This window comes from Furipterus horrens, unplaced genomic scaffold (assembly GCF_987537825.1).
Source record: "Furipterus horrens unplaced genomic scaffold, mFurHor1.1.pri manual_scaffold_5, whole genome shotgun sequence".
Taxonomy (NCBI): domain Eukaryota; kingdom Metazoa; phylum Chordata; class Mammalia; order Chiroptera; family Furipteridae; genus Furipterus; species Furipterus horrens.
Genome location: NW_028327175.1, coordinates 76195517 through 76211740, shown reverse-complemented (window position 1 = coordinate 76211740; position 16224 = coordinate 76195517). Strand labels below are relative to the sequence as shown.

Here is a 16224-nt window from a genome sequence, read left to right as displayed (position 1 = left end):
TGACCATACCATGCTGGTTTGATTACTATGGTCTTGTAGTATACTTTGATTTCAAGTAGCATGATTCCTCCAAATTTGCTCTTCTTTTTTAAGATTACTGTTGCTATTTGAGGTCTTTTGTAGTTCAATATAAGTTTTTGGAACACTTGTTCTAAATCTATGAAATACACCATTAATATCTTGATAACTGCATTAAATCTAAGATTGCTTTGGGGAGTATAGACATTTTAATGATGTTGATTCTCCCTGTACATGAACATGTTACATGTATGCTTCCACTTACTTGTATCTTCTTCAATTTCTTTCTTCATTGTCTTATAATTTTATGAGTACAGGATATCCTTGGTTAAATTTATTCCTATGTATTTTATTTTTATTTATTCCTAGATATTTTATTTTTATTTTTTGATGCAATTGTAAATGGGACTGTTTTTGCTTTCTGATAGTTCATTATTGGTGTACAAAAGCACAACTAATTTTGTATTTTTTTTTTGTATACTTCTGTTTTACTTGATTCATTTATTAGTTTTAGTATTTAAAAAAATTTTATTCTTATTCTGTTACAGTTGTCTCATTTTTCCCCCCTTTGCTCTCCTTAGCCCAGCCCATCCCCTGCTCCCACAGTCAATCCCCACACTGTTGTCTATGGCCATGGGCCATTTATACATGTTCTTTGACTAGTCCCTTCCCCTTCTTTCCCTCATTATCCCCCTACCCACTGCCCTCTAGTCACTGTCAGTCTGTTCCATGTTTCCATGCCTCTGGTTCTATTTTGCTTGTTAGTTTATTTTTGTATATTAGGTTCCTCTTATAGGTGAGATCCTATAGTATTTGTCTTTCACTGACTGGCTTATTTCACTTAGTATAATATTGTCCAGTTCCATCCATGCTGTTGCAAAAGGGAGAAGTTCTTTCTTTCTGCTGCATAGTATTCCAAAATGTTTAGGATTCTCTCATGATCATGATTTTTGTGTTCTATTTAATTAGTGATCTTTTGAGAAGTAATAAAAGATTATTTCATTTATTGATCCCATTGCATTATAATTTTTTATATAGCTAATATTTAAACCACTCTAGCAATAGTTACAAGTATTAGGATTTGGAAACTGAATTATACCGTGGAAACAAAACATGAGAGCTGTGGTATTGTATTTTAATTCAATAATGAAGGTTTTTCTAAGCCAATATATCACATATACAGGGTATTATAAAAATTTCTTAATGGTTCATAAATTACAGCATCCAAATTTTATTATTCACTGAACTAAATTTTCTAGAATAGATTATAAGAAATAGCAAATTGCCAATATTTATATACATATGTAGTTTAGTTTTAATAACAGAACAAAAATCTTTTGATTCCATTTTCAGTGACTATTCTGTACCCTTAAAAGATTAGAGAGACTTTAATCATTTTGTAATTAAACTCATCTGCCTAGGGTGAGTTGAAGAGACAGAGGACATTCTGAATGATAGAGAGGAGGTTAGGAAGAGAAGGCTAGGAAATGGATCCTAAAAACTCTCATCTTTTCCACTTGCCAAAGGCATAAGGATTATGTAATTAACCACCACCATGAATTTGTTTCTAATGTAGCTATAGAGGGGTAAAGAAATCCTTTATGAAAATAAGTTTGATAACTGATAGGGTTCAAATTATTTGATATGTGGCTAGCCTAATCAAATAGTAGTGTGTGGTATTGATTTGGGAAGGTTTATGGAAGTTTCTTTGAATATCATTTAACCAAATATTTATGTAAATGCCATTTTCTTACAGATAGCTGTAGCAATTATGTTTTGTACATAATATTTTATACTTTACAAAATGTCCTTAGATTACTTGAATCCTCACAACTCCATAAAATATTTACCAGTAAGAATGGTGGTTTACATTTAGGTTATTTGCCAAAGGTTTTAAAGTTAGTAAATGAGTGCATACCAAATCTTTGGACTCCAAATCTACTTTTCTTTTTTAATCTTCCCTCATTGCTCAATTTCCTGGTTTGTAATCCCTAACCTGAATTGAAATGGGTATGGGGAGGTATAATTTGTAAGACTGACAGAAACAAAAACACAGCTACAGGTTTAATTGTCCTGCTAAGTCAACTGAATTTTACAGAGTGATCATAATAAGCAAAAAATAAGGCAGATGACTAATTGTTCTGCAGATATTAAAATACTGCTGGTATTCCATAGCATGATGATTGAATCCCTGAGTAAATGGATTGAACAAAGCAGTAAATGGTGCTTCTATTTTTCATCAATTTTAAGAAAACCTGCATCCTCCTAGCTGTGACATCAATGATAATATTGACAGATAAAGATAAAGACAAGACAATGGTTTATCCAAATAGAATTTATCAAAGTCAACAGAGACAAAGATGTGAAATAAAAGTGTACTTTTTTCTGGGCTAACAGAATGAAAGATTGCAATATTATGGTGAATTCCAGCCTTGCCAAGTCTAGCGAGGGGGTAAAGGAGGGAAAACAGCCTCCTAGACCTTAGTGACATACCACATTCCTGTTTTTATACATGCTGTTTGGGAAACCTAAGCATTCCATTTTACTGGGAGTTCTTCACAATTAATCTTCTGTTGATTTTTCACAAAGTAGAGATCAAAGTAATGAGGTATATTGAAATCTATCACATAAATACATAAGTTATCTTTGTTTATAGATACTATCTTATTTCACCAACTACTCTTTTATGCTATAACTTAAAATTGGTAGTTGTGTGACACAATTTTACTACTTAGTTCATTATATATAAAAATAATTATTTCTAAGAAATGAAATTATATGAATAATAGCTATGTATAGGAACAGTCTCAAGATAAGTGCAAATAATATTTCTATTTCTTGTGTCTTAAAATTGTAACTGAAAATTTAAAAGTAGATGTGGTTTTATTATGCTTTTTAAAAATATTTATTCTGAGTATATTGACATTTTTAAAATTTTTATTGCTTTTGGAAGGTTGACTGATGTGTTATGAATTTTGAGGTTTGCTCCTGCTTATTCATATCTCTATACTCCAGCTGACAAATAATAGTTATAATTCACAGCACTGATATATAGTAATTTATAAGATAATTGAAAAAAATTGTGCACTTATTCTTACATGTTTAAACTTCAGTCACCTTCAAAGTATTGATGCAATACACCTATCAAAATATTTTCCACTGCTCAAAACAGTTTTTGAACTCATCAATTTTGACGCCTTTTAGTGCTTCTGCTGTTATTTGTTCCATTTCTTCCATATCAGTAAGACATTTCTCTTTGAGGATTATTTTCATCTCGGCAAATAAAAAAAATCACTAGGGATGTGAATAGGGAGAATGGGGCATGGGGGTTATGCCATTTTTGAATATGCAGCATGGTGTGGGCAAGTGTGCTTGTAAATCACCCATCATGAAATGGGCAAATGTGTTGAAAGAATATTCAAAAAAAATTCACCAAAGCTAAACACAGCCTCTTGCAACAATGCCAGCTGGTACACTGATATAGATGGATTCTTAGGACACTCATCTAGTGAGAGAAGCCCTCCAGAAGATAATTTCGTTTTTTTGGTGGATCCTCCCTTATATGCATCAGTGAAGGATGACAAAGGAAGCAATGTAGGTAGTATCTTCAGGAATTTCCAACATTTTATGCTAGGGGTCATTTTGCCTTGAACTTTTCACCCAGCCTAAGGACTGTTTACCCCCTTTTTTCACCATTTCCTTCATGAAAGATATTAGAAGGGAAAAAGTTCCTCCTGATGATGCATAGTTGAAAGGCCATTGTTAATTTCCAAGTCCTAATTGCTGGGGACCTTGCTTCGAGATATGCTGTTGCTATTATGAGTTAACATGCTCAAGTGCAATAAATGAGTTTCTTAGATATTTTTAATGGCCTGCTGCAAAATCAGCATTTATTATCTGATTAACTTTATTTTTGACCTCACATGTAATAATACCACAATTTCTGCCTTTCACTGTTTTGCTTTGACTTGATTTCTTATTTCATGATTCCATGCTCTCATTTAAATACCAATACTGATGAAGAAAGCAAATTCATTTGGTATATAGAAATATAAACTTTATTATCTCTTCTTTTGAATAGTTTATTATTATTTAAAATGTTAAGAGAGAATTATTTTTTGTGTGTGGGGGATAGATAGCTTATATATTTTTCTACTGTGGTAGAGTATAAACTCCTGAAGAATATCTATGAGAACAACTAAGAGGATATAAGAATTGAATATTAGAATTTGCATTTGAGAAGTTAAATTAATTTTTTTCCATACAAAATCATATGTAAATGACTCTTTTTCTCTGTAACAGTGGCAGGAAGAGCTAAAGATCCGACAGAAAGAAGATGCAATATGTGAGGCCAAAGAACAGGAAGATAAAGAGTTGGAGGAAAAAAATCACTTCAGAGAAATTATGAAGAGAAGAGAAGAGAAACTACACAGGCAAACCAAACCCTATGAGCTTCCTCCTAGGACTGAAGTAACTGCATTAAAAAAGAAAATGACCTCCCAAAATTGAGATCCATATGCCAGAAATTCATTGTATGAAAGAGACTAAGATAGCTACATGTTAGGAAAAAGTTCTTCTAATTAACTGGAAGCCATTTTTTTTAGAAAGGAGTTGCTCTGGTACAGGCTCTGTCATCGTCAGATCTGAGTCCTCAATAAACTGTTAGCTCTTAATCATATTTGAGTGAAGCGACTTTACTAATTAAATATTTTTAAGAATACAGCTACACTTCATAATTGAGTCGTATCTTGTGATCATAAAGCATATTTAATCAATGATTCTTAGAGTATTGATATTCATTGGACAGTTAGATGGAAATGAACTGCAAATTTTTAATGAGTCACACAAGATTTCTTGAAAACAGAATGAACATTAACTGATTCTCTTATAATAATTATACAAATATAAGAAGTAAGGAACCTAATTGGATTTATATTTCTTAGTCAATATGTGCCAAACCAAACCATATCACAGAAGATATAACTTGATAAATTATTGTTTATAAACATTCTGGATAGGCCAGTCATCTCAGAATGAGTTATCTTTAGCATATACGAGCAGAGACTCTTGAGACAGTGGTTTTACTTTGTCAGGTAAGATTATGAGAATGGATTTGGATGGTCCTGGAGGGTACGGATGCACTTGCTGATTATCTAATCAAGAGTCATCTTTAAAATGTCAGTTCACTCCATCTGATGCTCTCAACCTATGGGTAAGAGTAGTAGGGTGTGATTTCTGTGATGTCTTACGCACTTTCTGAAAAATTTAGATAAAAACCATACCTCAATTTTACATAGGTGACTTGGTGATACTTAAGACACAGGTACTTTATTAGAGATGTCAAACTTAGATGACTACCAGGTCAGAAAGGTAACATAAATTAATGACAGGGGGTATGGAAAACCTACTCTAGCCAATGAAAGTTCCCATTACTTGCCTGTATTCTGCAATGTAGGTCCAGTATTGTAGGGTCAACCCGTCTATCAAGAAAAACACTTTAAATTTAATTATTTTTAAAATAAAAGTTGTTCAATTTTAAAATGTTGGCAACCAGCTATATATAAAAAAAACAAACAAACAGAAGACATAATTTTGGGATAAATTTGAAACATAGACAACAAGTTTTGACTTATATCATATGAATTTAAACTATCATTTAAAAAATTTAAGGTAACAACATGTGGTAGAAATGTGTGTGCATGTATGCATGTGTTTATGGGTGTGTGTGTCCTATTTTGATTCCCACTAGAGGGGATTCAGATTTATATTGCTCCTCCCAAATCTTTTGTCTCATTCTTGTCTCCTCGATATGTAACTTTTCAGATATAACATCTCCCAATGCACCTGTCTTCAGCATTTGCTGTCCTCACATGTGCAAACAAATGCCTCCTGCAGAAGGCCAGCAGTCCCTTTTCTCTGAATCCTAGCCCTTCTGAAACCTTGCTCCATCAACTAACTACTCACTGTTGCCCCTGGAAGTCCCTCCCCACCACTCACTTCTAACCATGCAGGTCTCAGTTTTCTACCATTCTTCCATCCAAACTACTCTCCTTAAGGCCCACAGTGAGATCAGCCTTACCAAACCCTGACTTTCATTTTAAGGAATCATTTTTCTATCTGGTTGTAAGAAATGGAACCACTGGCCTCTAAGTCAAAGGGGAGGGTTCTGGAGTTCAGGTCCATCTTTTAGAAACCTGATGCCTCCGATTTTTGAACTTCTCTGATGTTCTGAGGCATGAAGTAGTCTGCTTTAAGGCCTCCCCACAGCAGACTTAGGTTTCTGTTTTCCTGTTCTGCTTAATCTCTTCTCACTTATTCACCTGTTTTCTAACCACCACAATTTTTAGTATTTTCAGTGTGCTGTTATTATTATCTTTCCTTCTTATGGATTTATGTCATCTTTAAAAATCTTTCTCCTATCATAGTAGTAGAGATTTGGAAGGAAGCTAACGAAAAGAAAGTACATATAAACCTGCATATATATAATGTATATATTCAAAAATATATGTGTATAAAAGTATAAGAATTCTGATTAATCAACTATAAATATATAACAGATAGCTTTATTCTTATTCTCTAAAATTATTTACTAAGTTATTCTTTAAAATTCTTAAAATTTGGCAAACACACACCTCTTATAGTTTTTCTCCTATGTCCTGCAATGTTAGCAAAGACTAGGCTGTACAGATCTGTGCTCACATTTTACTTATGCCTCCTGCTAGTTATGAAACATTGGGCAAGTTACTGAACACATCTCAGCTTCAGTTTACTCCTTTATAAAATGGGTACAATATAGCTAAATAGTGGCATCAGTCAGAAGCTAATTAGGAAAATGGAAATATACTAGTCATTTTAACAAAGAGTTTAATGTAAGGAATTGTTTTAAAAGGGGTTCGGGAACTGAGCAAATGAAAAGGAAACAAAGAAATAACACAGAAACCCTAAATGCAGGAAACTGCTACCACCTCTAGGCTCAGGGGTTAGAGAGAAAACAGCTGGATTATTAGAACCTGGAAGAGTGGAGCAGGCATAGCACACCATGGGGCTCAGCCCCTGAGTGCAAAGCACTGGTTCATCCCTTTGACGAGGCACAGTAAGGCTATTTTGGGATCCCAGGAAGGAAAAAAAGAGAGAGAAACTGGAACAAATTGACTACTGAAGAAACCATGCTGCTAGGAAGAGCAAGAAAACAGGAAGATTCGAGTTCCTTCTTCAGTGCTCCTGTCCCCAGCACCACAAAGCAGAGGAAAGAAGGGTGGTTTTGGTGCTGACACTGGTTAAATAACTGGAAAACAATTGAAGCTCAATGCCTAGAACACATTAGACCTTGCAATAACATTTAATTCGCCTAATTCTACCCCCTGCATTTTAGGCGCTCCTTTCTGCTTTTTCTGCAAGCTCTCCTGAGACGAGACCAAAAAAACAAAAACAAAAAACCTTGTAATATAGCATCACCTTTTAAGTTAAGTTAATGTAAAAATTTAAATGGTTTAAACAGAAACTTTTATTACAATTTGTCTTTATAAGAGAGGTTTACATTTCGTTGTTCCAATAAGAACACAAACTCAACTGGAACTCTTGGCTCTTTGTAATATACTCTTAATATCAATTTTGCCTCAAAATTCACATAGGTTTCTGTGAGCCTCAGGCTGAGGTGGGTACCAGAGAGTTTTAAACTACTCTCATGTTGTTCAGATTATGGTTTCTCAGCTTTATTTATTTTCCCAACTCTCCCACTTGAACTTGGTTAGAGGGAGAAGGAGAAGGAGAAAGATGAAAGATACTGCATGTCTTGTCTATTAATCCTCTGCAGCTCTTACTCGTCTGTAAATATCTCTACTCCTAGGAAGTGTTAACCTATCTCAGGTCTAAATTCCTCTCTATCTAAAACTTGTTTTCATGCTACTTTAATTCCCTTTTATTTTAAAGAACAAACTAGATCTTCCTATATTCATTTATTTTAAGTTCTCTACAGCATCCACCAAAGCAACTTTTTATTTTTTTGCACAAGCTACATCACAGACCTTTTATCGTATTGAGAAGAAAATATTTATAGGAATTTTAGCTAGTTTCATTAGGGTATTGGAAATTAGAAGATATATATTAGGTAACAAAAGGGAGAAAAGAAATTATAAATTCTGAGTAACCAAAACATAAAAGTAAGCATTTTTTCTAGCTCAATTTATAAAAGAGAAATCAAAAGATCCACAAAGGTTTGCAGGGCATGATGAAGAGAAGTTTAAAGAAGAAAATACCCAACACAAATATCCTCACTGGGAACATGAGTGAGTAGGTTATCAGGGAAAGGGGCCTGCAGAGTAATAGATAAAAGCAGCTCACAGCAACAATTATAGAAACTCAATAGTAATGTTTACAATGCAAGTAATTGATTCTTATGCTCTTACCAGTAAAATCCTGTTTGGAATATATGACTATAACTGTCTACTAGTTGATTTGGGTGACTTTTATCACTTTAAATGTTCTTTTTCCATATCAACAAATCCAAAGAAACTTACAATGTATAAGTGGTAAATACAGTTCCTTCTTCCCAGATACCATCATACTCATTCCAGTATGTCTATACCACATGGTTCCAGAGCAGGGTTTTACAACCTTGGCACTTTTGACGTTTTGAGCTGGATAATTATTTAATGTGTTGGGGAGGGGGTTTTCTGTGCATTTCCATCTGTTTAGCATCTTTGGTCTCTACTCACAAGATGCCAGTAGCAACCCTCCCCCCATACATTCCCCCAACCAAAAATCCCTGGAGCAAAATCCCTCCTGGTTAGGAAAAATTTTTCTATAGTTTCACTGACCTTGACTTTGAAATTTCATAGTTAACTTCTTGGTAATTGCTTGGTAAACTGCTCACACATTAAGCTCTCAGTTTAGGTGAGCTAGTGATTCTCAAGTAAAATCACGATAGGTCTCATGAAGCTTCTTCATTTCTCCTCATATCTCCACTTGCTGAAGTAGCAACAGGAACAAGAGCAATCTTCTTTGTTTTATACGTAATTAGTTGATGATATTTATCACCTCCTCCCCTGTGGGCTAAAGACAAAGAGGTAGTTGTGAAAACCTGTTCTGACAGTGTCTTGCACAGAAAAGACATGTTTAGCAGTATATTAAGCCCACATCGAACTTCACAGCCTTAGGTTTGCCCCTGTGACAAAGTTATTTGTAAGGCTCCTTGTGCTGATTCTAGCTATTTTCTCTGATGTGTGGGATATGTTTGGAAACTGAGAGTAAAACTCACTTTAAGTTATCATCTTCTATAACATAAATTCATTTATTTATATAGTTTTGCAAATTCCGTTGATGATTTGGTAACCTTTGAGCTATATGTATTTTTCATAGTGACATAGATTTCAAGGATAATTTGGCTTTCATGTTATTCAAGCTTACTTCTTCCTCTAATCATTCTAGCTAAGGGACCTATTTACATAATACCTAGTGTCTTGTTATTTTTTATTCCTGCTCCATTGGAAAGCCAAAAATGAAAAGAAACACATTTTCAAAGCACTATAAAGTTAAAAGATGCTTATGGTATCCATAGTGAAATTTCCCAAGATGATCCTATTTTGGAAAAGGAAGATTCTCTTTCATGAATTAATAAACAAGGTAGAGGTTAAGCATTTCAGAATCACTAGTGCCACTTTTTTATACATAGTCAGACTATTCACAATCTAGTTATGCTTTGAGTATCTATATTTACTCTCAAGTGTCTTCTTAAGGACATTCATTACTTTATTTCATTGGAAAATTTAGTTTGAATAAATGCTATATTCTCAGGCTGCTTGACTGTAGGTAGCTTCCTGATAGGCCCAGTTCAACCAAAAGCCAAATAAAGGGAAATATAATGCTGAGAAATTGTCTTTCAATTAAGTTAAACAACCATCACTCGTTCCACATACCTGGTTTAGGGAGAAGGATTAAAGGAAGCTCAAAACTCAGTTATCCTTTAATGGACCAAATAATAAATCTTTAAAGTCCCTTGAAGGTGAACTTGAAAGCCAATTACAAACCTTGGAGCCAACAGAGAGCCATACTTATGAGAATAGGGAGATAATAAGAGAAATGAAGTAGCTCATCATATGTTAGTCCCAAAAGAGATCTAAGAATTATCTAAACCTCTCATGGTACAGATGAGGAAACTGAGCGCTTACAGGTCACTAAGCTCTACATGAGATAGTCATTAGCTCATCCAATACAAAGCTATGAAGTAGGTAAAAGTATTTCCCTTGAATCATGAAGAAACAGAGTCTTCTAGAAATTAATGTGCTGAAATGTCACTTAAGGATGAAGGTCTGTAGGCTTCTAGGCACTGCACTACACTTCCTCAGATTTGCCAAAATAGTAAGACTATTTGGCCCCCCTTGGAGTTCTGCCATTGATAATATGATACCATTCTGAGGTTATGTCTGTCCAAACATATAATGCCATTTATAAATATACACTGAAAGTATAGAAGTAAACACACAAGTATATAAAATTCATTTCATAGTGCAGTTTAGATGAGTTCTCAAAGGAATTGAAAAGTTAAAATTCTTTAAAAGTTTGGCAATTCATGAAATGTGAAATCATGATTGTTTGTAGTAATTATTCAGGAGTGAATAATAAGATGATACTCTGTATTCATCCCCATTATATAATTATGATTATGATAGTTTGGAAAGAATAAATTGTATCTGGGAAACAGTGGTGTAGCCAATGGGAAAAAGTTTTGGCTATGCCACTTCTGGTCCTTTGCAGAATCTTCAATTCAAGCACAAGGGTTATTTTTTCTGTCCCTTGACTCTACTTCATTGATGTGTTGCATTTTGTAAACTAGACACGTTTTGAGCCTTGAAAAAAAATCAGTTTTTAAAGAGAATTTTGGTAATAATTGCAGCTAGAAATAAGTTCCAAGTAATTCCTATGCCCATATCACTTCTTTATCAATATAATACAGGTAATTTTTAACACCACCTTACCTCACAAGAACAATGAAGGCTTTATTTAAAACATGCCTATGAAAAGCAAAATGGAATGTTAATACCAAGGTTGTAGATGCAGACTTATCCAGTCCTTGTCCTTTAGGGGTGGCAAAATGGCATTTGGGAAGGGAAGTAGGTATTAAAATGCAGATTTACTAAGATCCTCTTGTATTTCCTTTTATTTTCCTATGATTTTGAAGCTTACATTTCCTGTTCACTTAACTCCTTAAAACCACTCTAGATAAATGAATAACGTACCAACAATTTTAAGGAAGAAGGACAGTAGGCAGGAAAGTAGGCCTGGTGATAATGTGATAATAATGATGATGATGATGATGATGATGATGATGATGATGATAATAAAAGGAAACATTATTGAATCTTTATGTCTTACTATGGATTAAACACTGTGTTAATGCTTTTCATGTGATAATTTTCCACAACTCTGGGCATGTGGATTATCATCATTTTTATAAATAAGGAACTAAGGCTTAGAAAGGTTAATTAGCTCGATTAAAGTTGCACAGCTAGTAAGTGAGCCTTTTTTGAACCTGACTTAACTGACCCCCAGGCCTGTGTTCTTAAGCACTGTGTTACAGTGAGTTACAATTACATCAGCAAGTTTAGTTAAGAGTGAAAATGGGACAGTCACAAAGATGAGGAAGAAATTGAGAGTAAACTTCTTCAGAGCAAATATTTTGTAATTTTGCTCTATTATATATTGCTTTGACATTACAACACTGTGTAGTCCATAACAAGCTCTCAACATGTAGTTCTAGAATGATTGAATGAATGGAGGAATAAATGATATTAAGAGGGTTTAAGACTTCTGATCGAGATGGAGGATTAGGCAGATATGCTGCATCTCTCTCCACAACTAAGAAGGAATACAACTACCTCAAAACTAGAGACAAGAAGTTCCAGAAAATCAAGCTACATGGAGTCCAACAAACAAAGATATAAAGAAGAGATACTCATCCAGACAGGTAGGAGGGGCAGACCAGGGCAGAGTAGTTGCAGTGTGGTGGTGGCAGCAATGATGGCAGTGTCAGGCCAGTGGAAAGCGCAGTCACACATTTTAAAAACTAGGGAGGGACATTTGAGGAGTACTCCCAGCACCAGACCAGACTGCACAGTTCAGTTCATGGTCCCAGTGCCAGGGAAAATCAAGTCTCATTGCTTCTGACTGTGCAAACCAATGGGGGTTGGGGCAGAGGCAGAAACTGCTGGTCTCTCAGCAAAGTCCGCTTGTTTAAAGGGCCCCCATGGTCCTAGAACATCCACAGACCCACCCACTCTGGGAATGACAGCCAGGACAACAGCTAGAGAGATGGGAGAAGTGCCTGGAAAAGGGGCAAGTGCTGAGTAAGCAGCGTTGTTCCCTCTCAGACCCCTCCCCCACAGACAATGCCACAACATGGTGAAACAGGTTGCCCTGTACTGATGAATACATAAGGCTCCGCCCCTTACAATGTAACAGGTGCAACAGCTCTGCAGAAGACACAGAGGCAAACAAACACAGGAGCCTGTCAAGATGAGGAGACAGAGAGGTATGGCCTAAAAGAGGGAGTGGATCAAGGTTCCAGTGGGAGAACTAACTGACAAGGAGATAGTCAACCTAAAGACGAGAAGATAGCCAACCTAACTGATCTAGAGCTCAAAACTCTGGTGATAAAGATGCTCAGACTTGACAGATATGCTTGAGTATAGCAAACATATAAGTGAAGAAGTGAAGGCTATGCTAAATGAAAAAAATGAAAATCCACACAAAACCAATGGTGAAGGGAAGGACACTGGGGTTCAAATCAATGATTTGGAACATAAGGAAGAAAAAATCAGTCAACCAGTACAGAATGAGGAAACAAGAATTGAAAAATCAGGGAGAGGCTTGGGAACCTCTGTGACAACTTTGAACATACCAACATCTGAATCATAGGGGTGCCAGAGGGAGAAGAGGAAGAGCAGGAAATTGAAAGCTTAAATGAAAAAATAATGAAGGAAAACTTCCCAAATTTTGTGAAGGAAATGGACAAACAAGTCCAGGAAGCACAGAGAGTCCCAAACAAGCTAGACCCAAGGAGAACCACACCAAGAGACATTATAATTAAAATGCAAAAGGTTCAAGATAAAGAGAAAATCTTAAAAGCAGCAAGAGAAAAGCAGAGAGCTACCTACAAAGAGATGCCTATAAGACTGTCAGCTGATTTCTCAAAAGAAACTTTGCAGGCAAAAAGGAACTGGCAAGAAGTATTCAATGTTTTGAAAAGCAAGGACTTACAACCAAGATTACTCTATCCAGCAAAGCTATCATTTAGAATGGAAGGGCAGATGAAGTGCTTCCCAGATAAGGTAAAACTAAAGAAGATCATCATCACCAAGCCATTATTGTATGAAATGTCACAGGGACTTACTTAGAAAAAGAAGGTCAAAATTATGAACATTGAAATGACAAAAACTCATAACTATTAACAACTGAATCTAAAAAATAAAAACAAAATCCAACTAAGCAAATCAGAATAGGAGCAGAATCATAGGTATGAGGATGATTTGGAGAGTTATCAGCTGGGAGGGGGAGGAGGATGAACAGGGAAATGGTGCAGAGATTAAGAAGCATAATTGGTTGGTACAAAATAGACAGGGGGAACTTAAGAATAATATAAGAAAGAGTGAAGCCAAAGAATTTATATGCATAACCCACAGTCAAAAACTAAGGGGGGTAGGATTACTGAAGGGAAGGGGGCTGCTGGGCAGAGGGGAGCAAAGGGAAAAAAATTGGGACTACTGTAACAACAAAATCAATAAAATATACTTAAAAAAAGAGGTCTTAAGATCATTCTATAAAAATAAAAAGCTCATATTTAGAGAAGCTTGTTCATTTAAAAGAGAAGTGAGTATGCCTTCATGCCATGTACTGTTGTGCTGTGGATATACATTTCAGTTATAAGTTCAAAAGACTTGCCTATCATACATAACACATACAAAATAAAATGTAGTTTAAGTGCCATAATAGGTGAAATTAAAGCCAACCTTTATAATACTGGAGTCAAAACAAGGGTGAGAGAAATACTATGAGATGGAGAATCATCTTATAATTTACAACATAAAATAAGGATGCTAAAAAATGTAATGTCCTTCACAGGTTACCTGATTTCAGTCAGGTATATTAACAGAGTTTCATATATATATATATATATATATATTTTTTTTTTTTTTGCATAACAATTATTTTTGAGAGCATACCAAAACCTTCAGAAAATGAATTTACAAGTTTTATAAACATTGGCATATTTTTGATATAATGCAAATATACATCTCTACTTCTCCTTTTTCATTTGGCTTCCCAACCGAAATCTTCCCAGTCAAAAGCAATGACTAGAGAACACATAGAGTAGAGTTTCTTCCATACCATATATCTTGCAACGTGAACACTACTAGGTCATGACACTTACAGCCCTAGAGGAGAGGAAAGACAGGTCTTGAGGAAGAGAAGGCCCAATCCTATTTCAAGCAGACACTGTGGAGAAGAGATAGATTTAAGGGTACTTGATACCCTCACTACTCACTTCAAGAGATTGAGGTTGTTTATAAACATCCAGATGGATAAGGAGCCTGAGCACACCAGGCTAGTAGCATTAACTCCTGCACTACCATGGAACTAGAAAGTTGGTGAGTTGAAGGGAGAGAGAGGTGCTGTATGCAGCTGTTTCCAATGACGCACAAAATCGTTGAAGTAAGATGGGAAACCAAGTTTCTGGTGTTAGCATATTAAGCCCAGTCACCAGAGAGGATTGGATCTATTTAAAGCATATTAGTGCAGAAAGAACACCCCTTCATCCATTCTACTGGAAGAGGCCAGGGAGGATCCAGTGGACAATGGGAAGATTTAAGGACCTCGTCCCCTCTACCACCTATACAGGCCATACTTCTCTCCACCAGGTATTCAAATGCCATCTTAGAAAATAAAAGTGGGGGAGGTGATAGGGAGCTGAAATGCAAAGAAGTTATACCAAAGAAACAAATTAACATTTAAATAATCTCTTGATTTTTTTATATTTGCATAATTTTAAAACTGTTAGGCTGAGCTTCATCTTTGCCCTGTCCCAAGATAACCAGCAGAGGGAGCCCTGTGAGGAATATCCAAGTAGTTCTATAAAACTTCAAAAATGAATTTTCTGTTTACATTAAAATGTATAAAACTAAATTTTGCATCCTTGCAACATATATGTGCAATTGGCATGCCAACATATGAATATATATGAATTTACATATAATCTAAACAGTCATTCATCAATCTGATGTTTGCATTTATTAACTCATTCAGCTAATATTTACTGCCTGCCTGCTCAGATAGGCAGTCAGGATATATCAGTGAATTAATGAACATGACGTAAAATATAGCATTCTGCATATTAAAAATAATAATATGTGTGTCTGTGTATATAAAACCAGTAACAAATACGAATATGATATAATTTCAGATAGGGATAAGTGAAAGATAAAATAAAACAGTGCTCAGGGAAGGTCCATTTTAGAAAGAATCATCAGGGATGACCAAAGGATTTCTGCAAAACTGGAAAGAAGAGAAAGTGAGCCATCAGCTTTCCAGGCAGCACTGACAGCAAGTATAAAATGCCTGGAGTAGTCATGCATGATTTTACTGAATATTTCTGCTGCTTCTTCCTTCCAGGCACACAGTAGTAGTGTACTTTATAACACAGTTGTGTGGTAATGGGTCATATGGCAAATTCTGGCTGACAAATTGTGAAAGGAAATGCTGTGTTCTTATTCGGGGCTGATGGATTTACTTGTTAACTTGAAAACTTACAGTCTTTCTTTTTTTCCTCTTTCAGAAAAATAATTAACAATGTTCAAGATATGGAGTCCTCTCTCACCCTGGGCTCCTTTAATAAAAATGATGAATATGAAAAGAAAAAGTCTTTTAGTTTTAAGATTTTGAGATTTTGGAGTTCATATGTCACTGCAGAATCACCCAGCCTATGCTGATGTGATAGGAGTGAACTTAGTATATGGAACTGGAGAACAGAAGACCCAAGAGCAATGAAAGGAGATAAAATTAAAGAGGTAAGTTTGGTCCAGATCAGGTAAAACTATGAGAACCTCGATTCCAGGTTTAGATTTTTCACTGAGAGTGGTGGGAAATTATTATAGGGGGATGATGAAATACACACACACACGAATTTAACCTATTCTGTACTGCTCCTGCTTTGAA

The 16224-nt window shown here is 35.3% G+C and overlaps 1 protein-coding gene across 1 annotated transcript in view; it reads left to right on the top strand.

Moving 5' to 3' along the window:
* TMEM232 (transmembrane protein 232) overlaps positions 1-4638 on the top strand; it is a 181010-nt gene extending 176372 nt beyond the window's left edge. The window contains exon 13 of the mRNA XM_090279017.1: positions 4321-4638. Coding sequence (XP_090135143.1) covers positions 4321-4527 — 207 coding nt within the window. The 3' untranslated portion in view covers positions 4528-4638. The remainder of the gene's footprint in view (positions 1-4320) is intronic.
* Positions 4639-16224: the final 11586 nt, after the last annotated feature.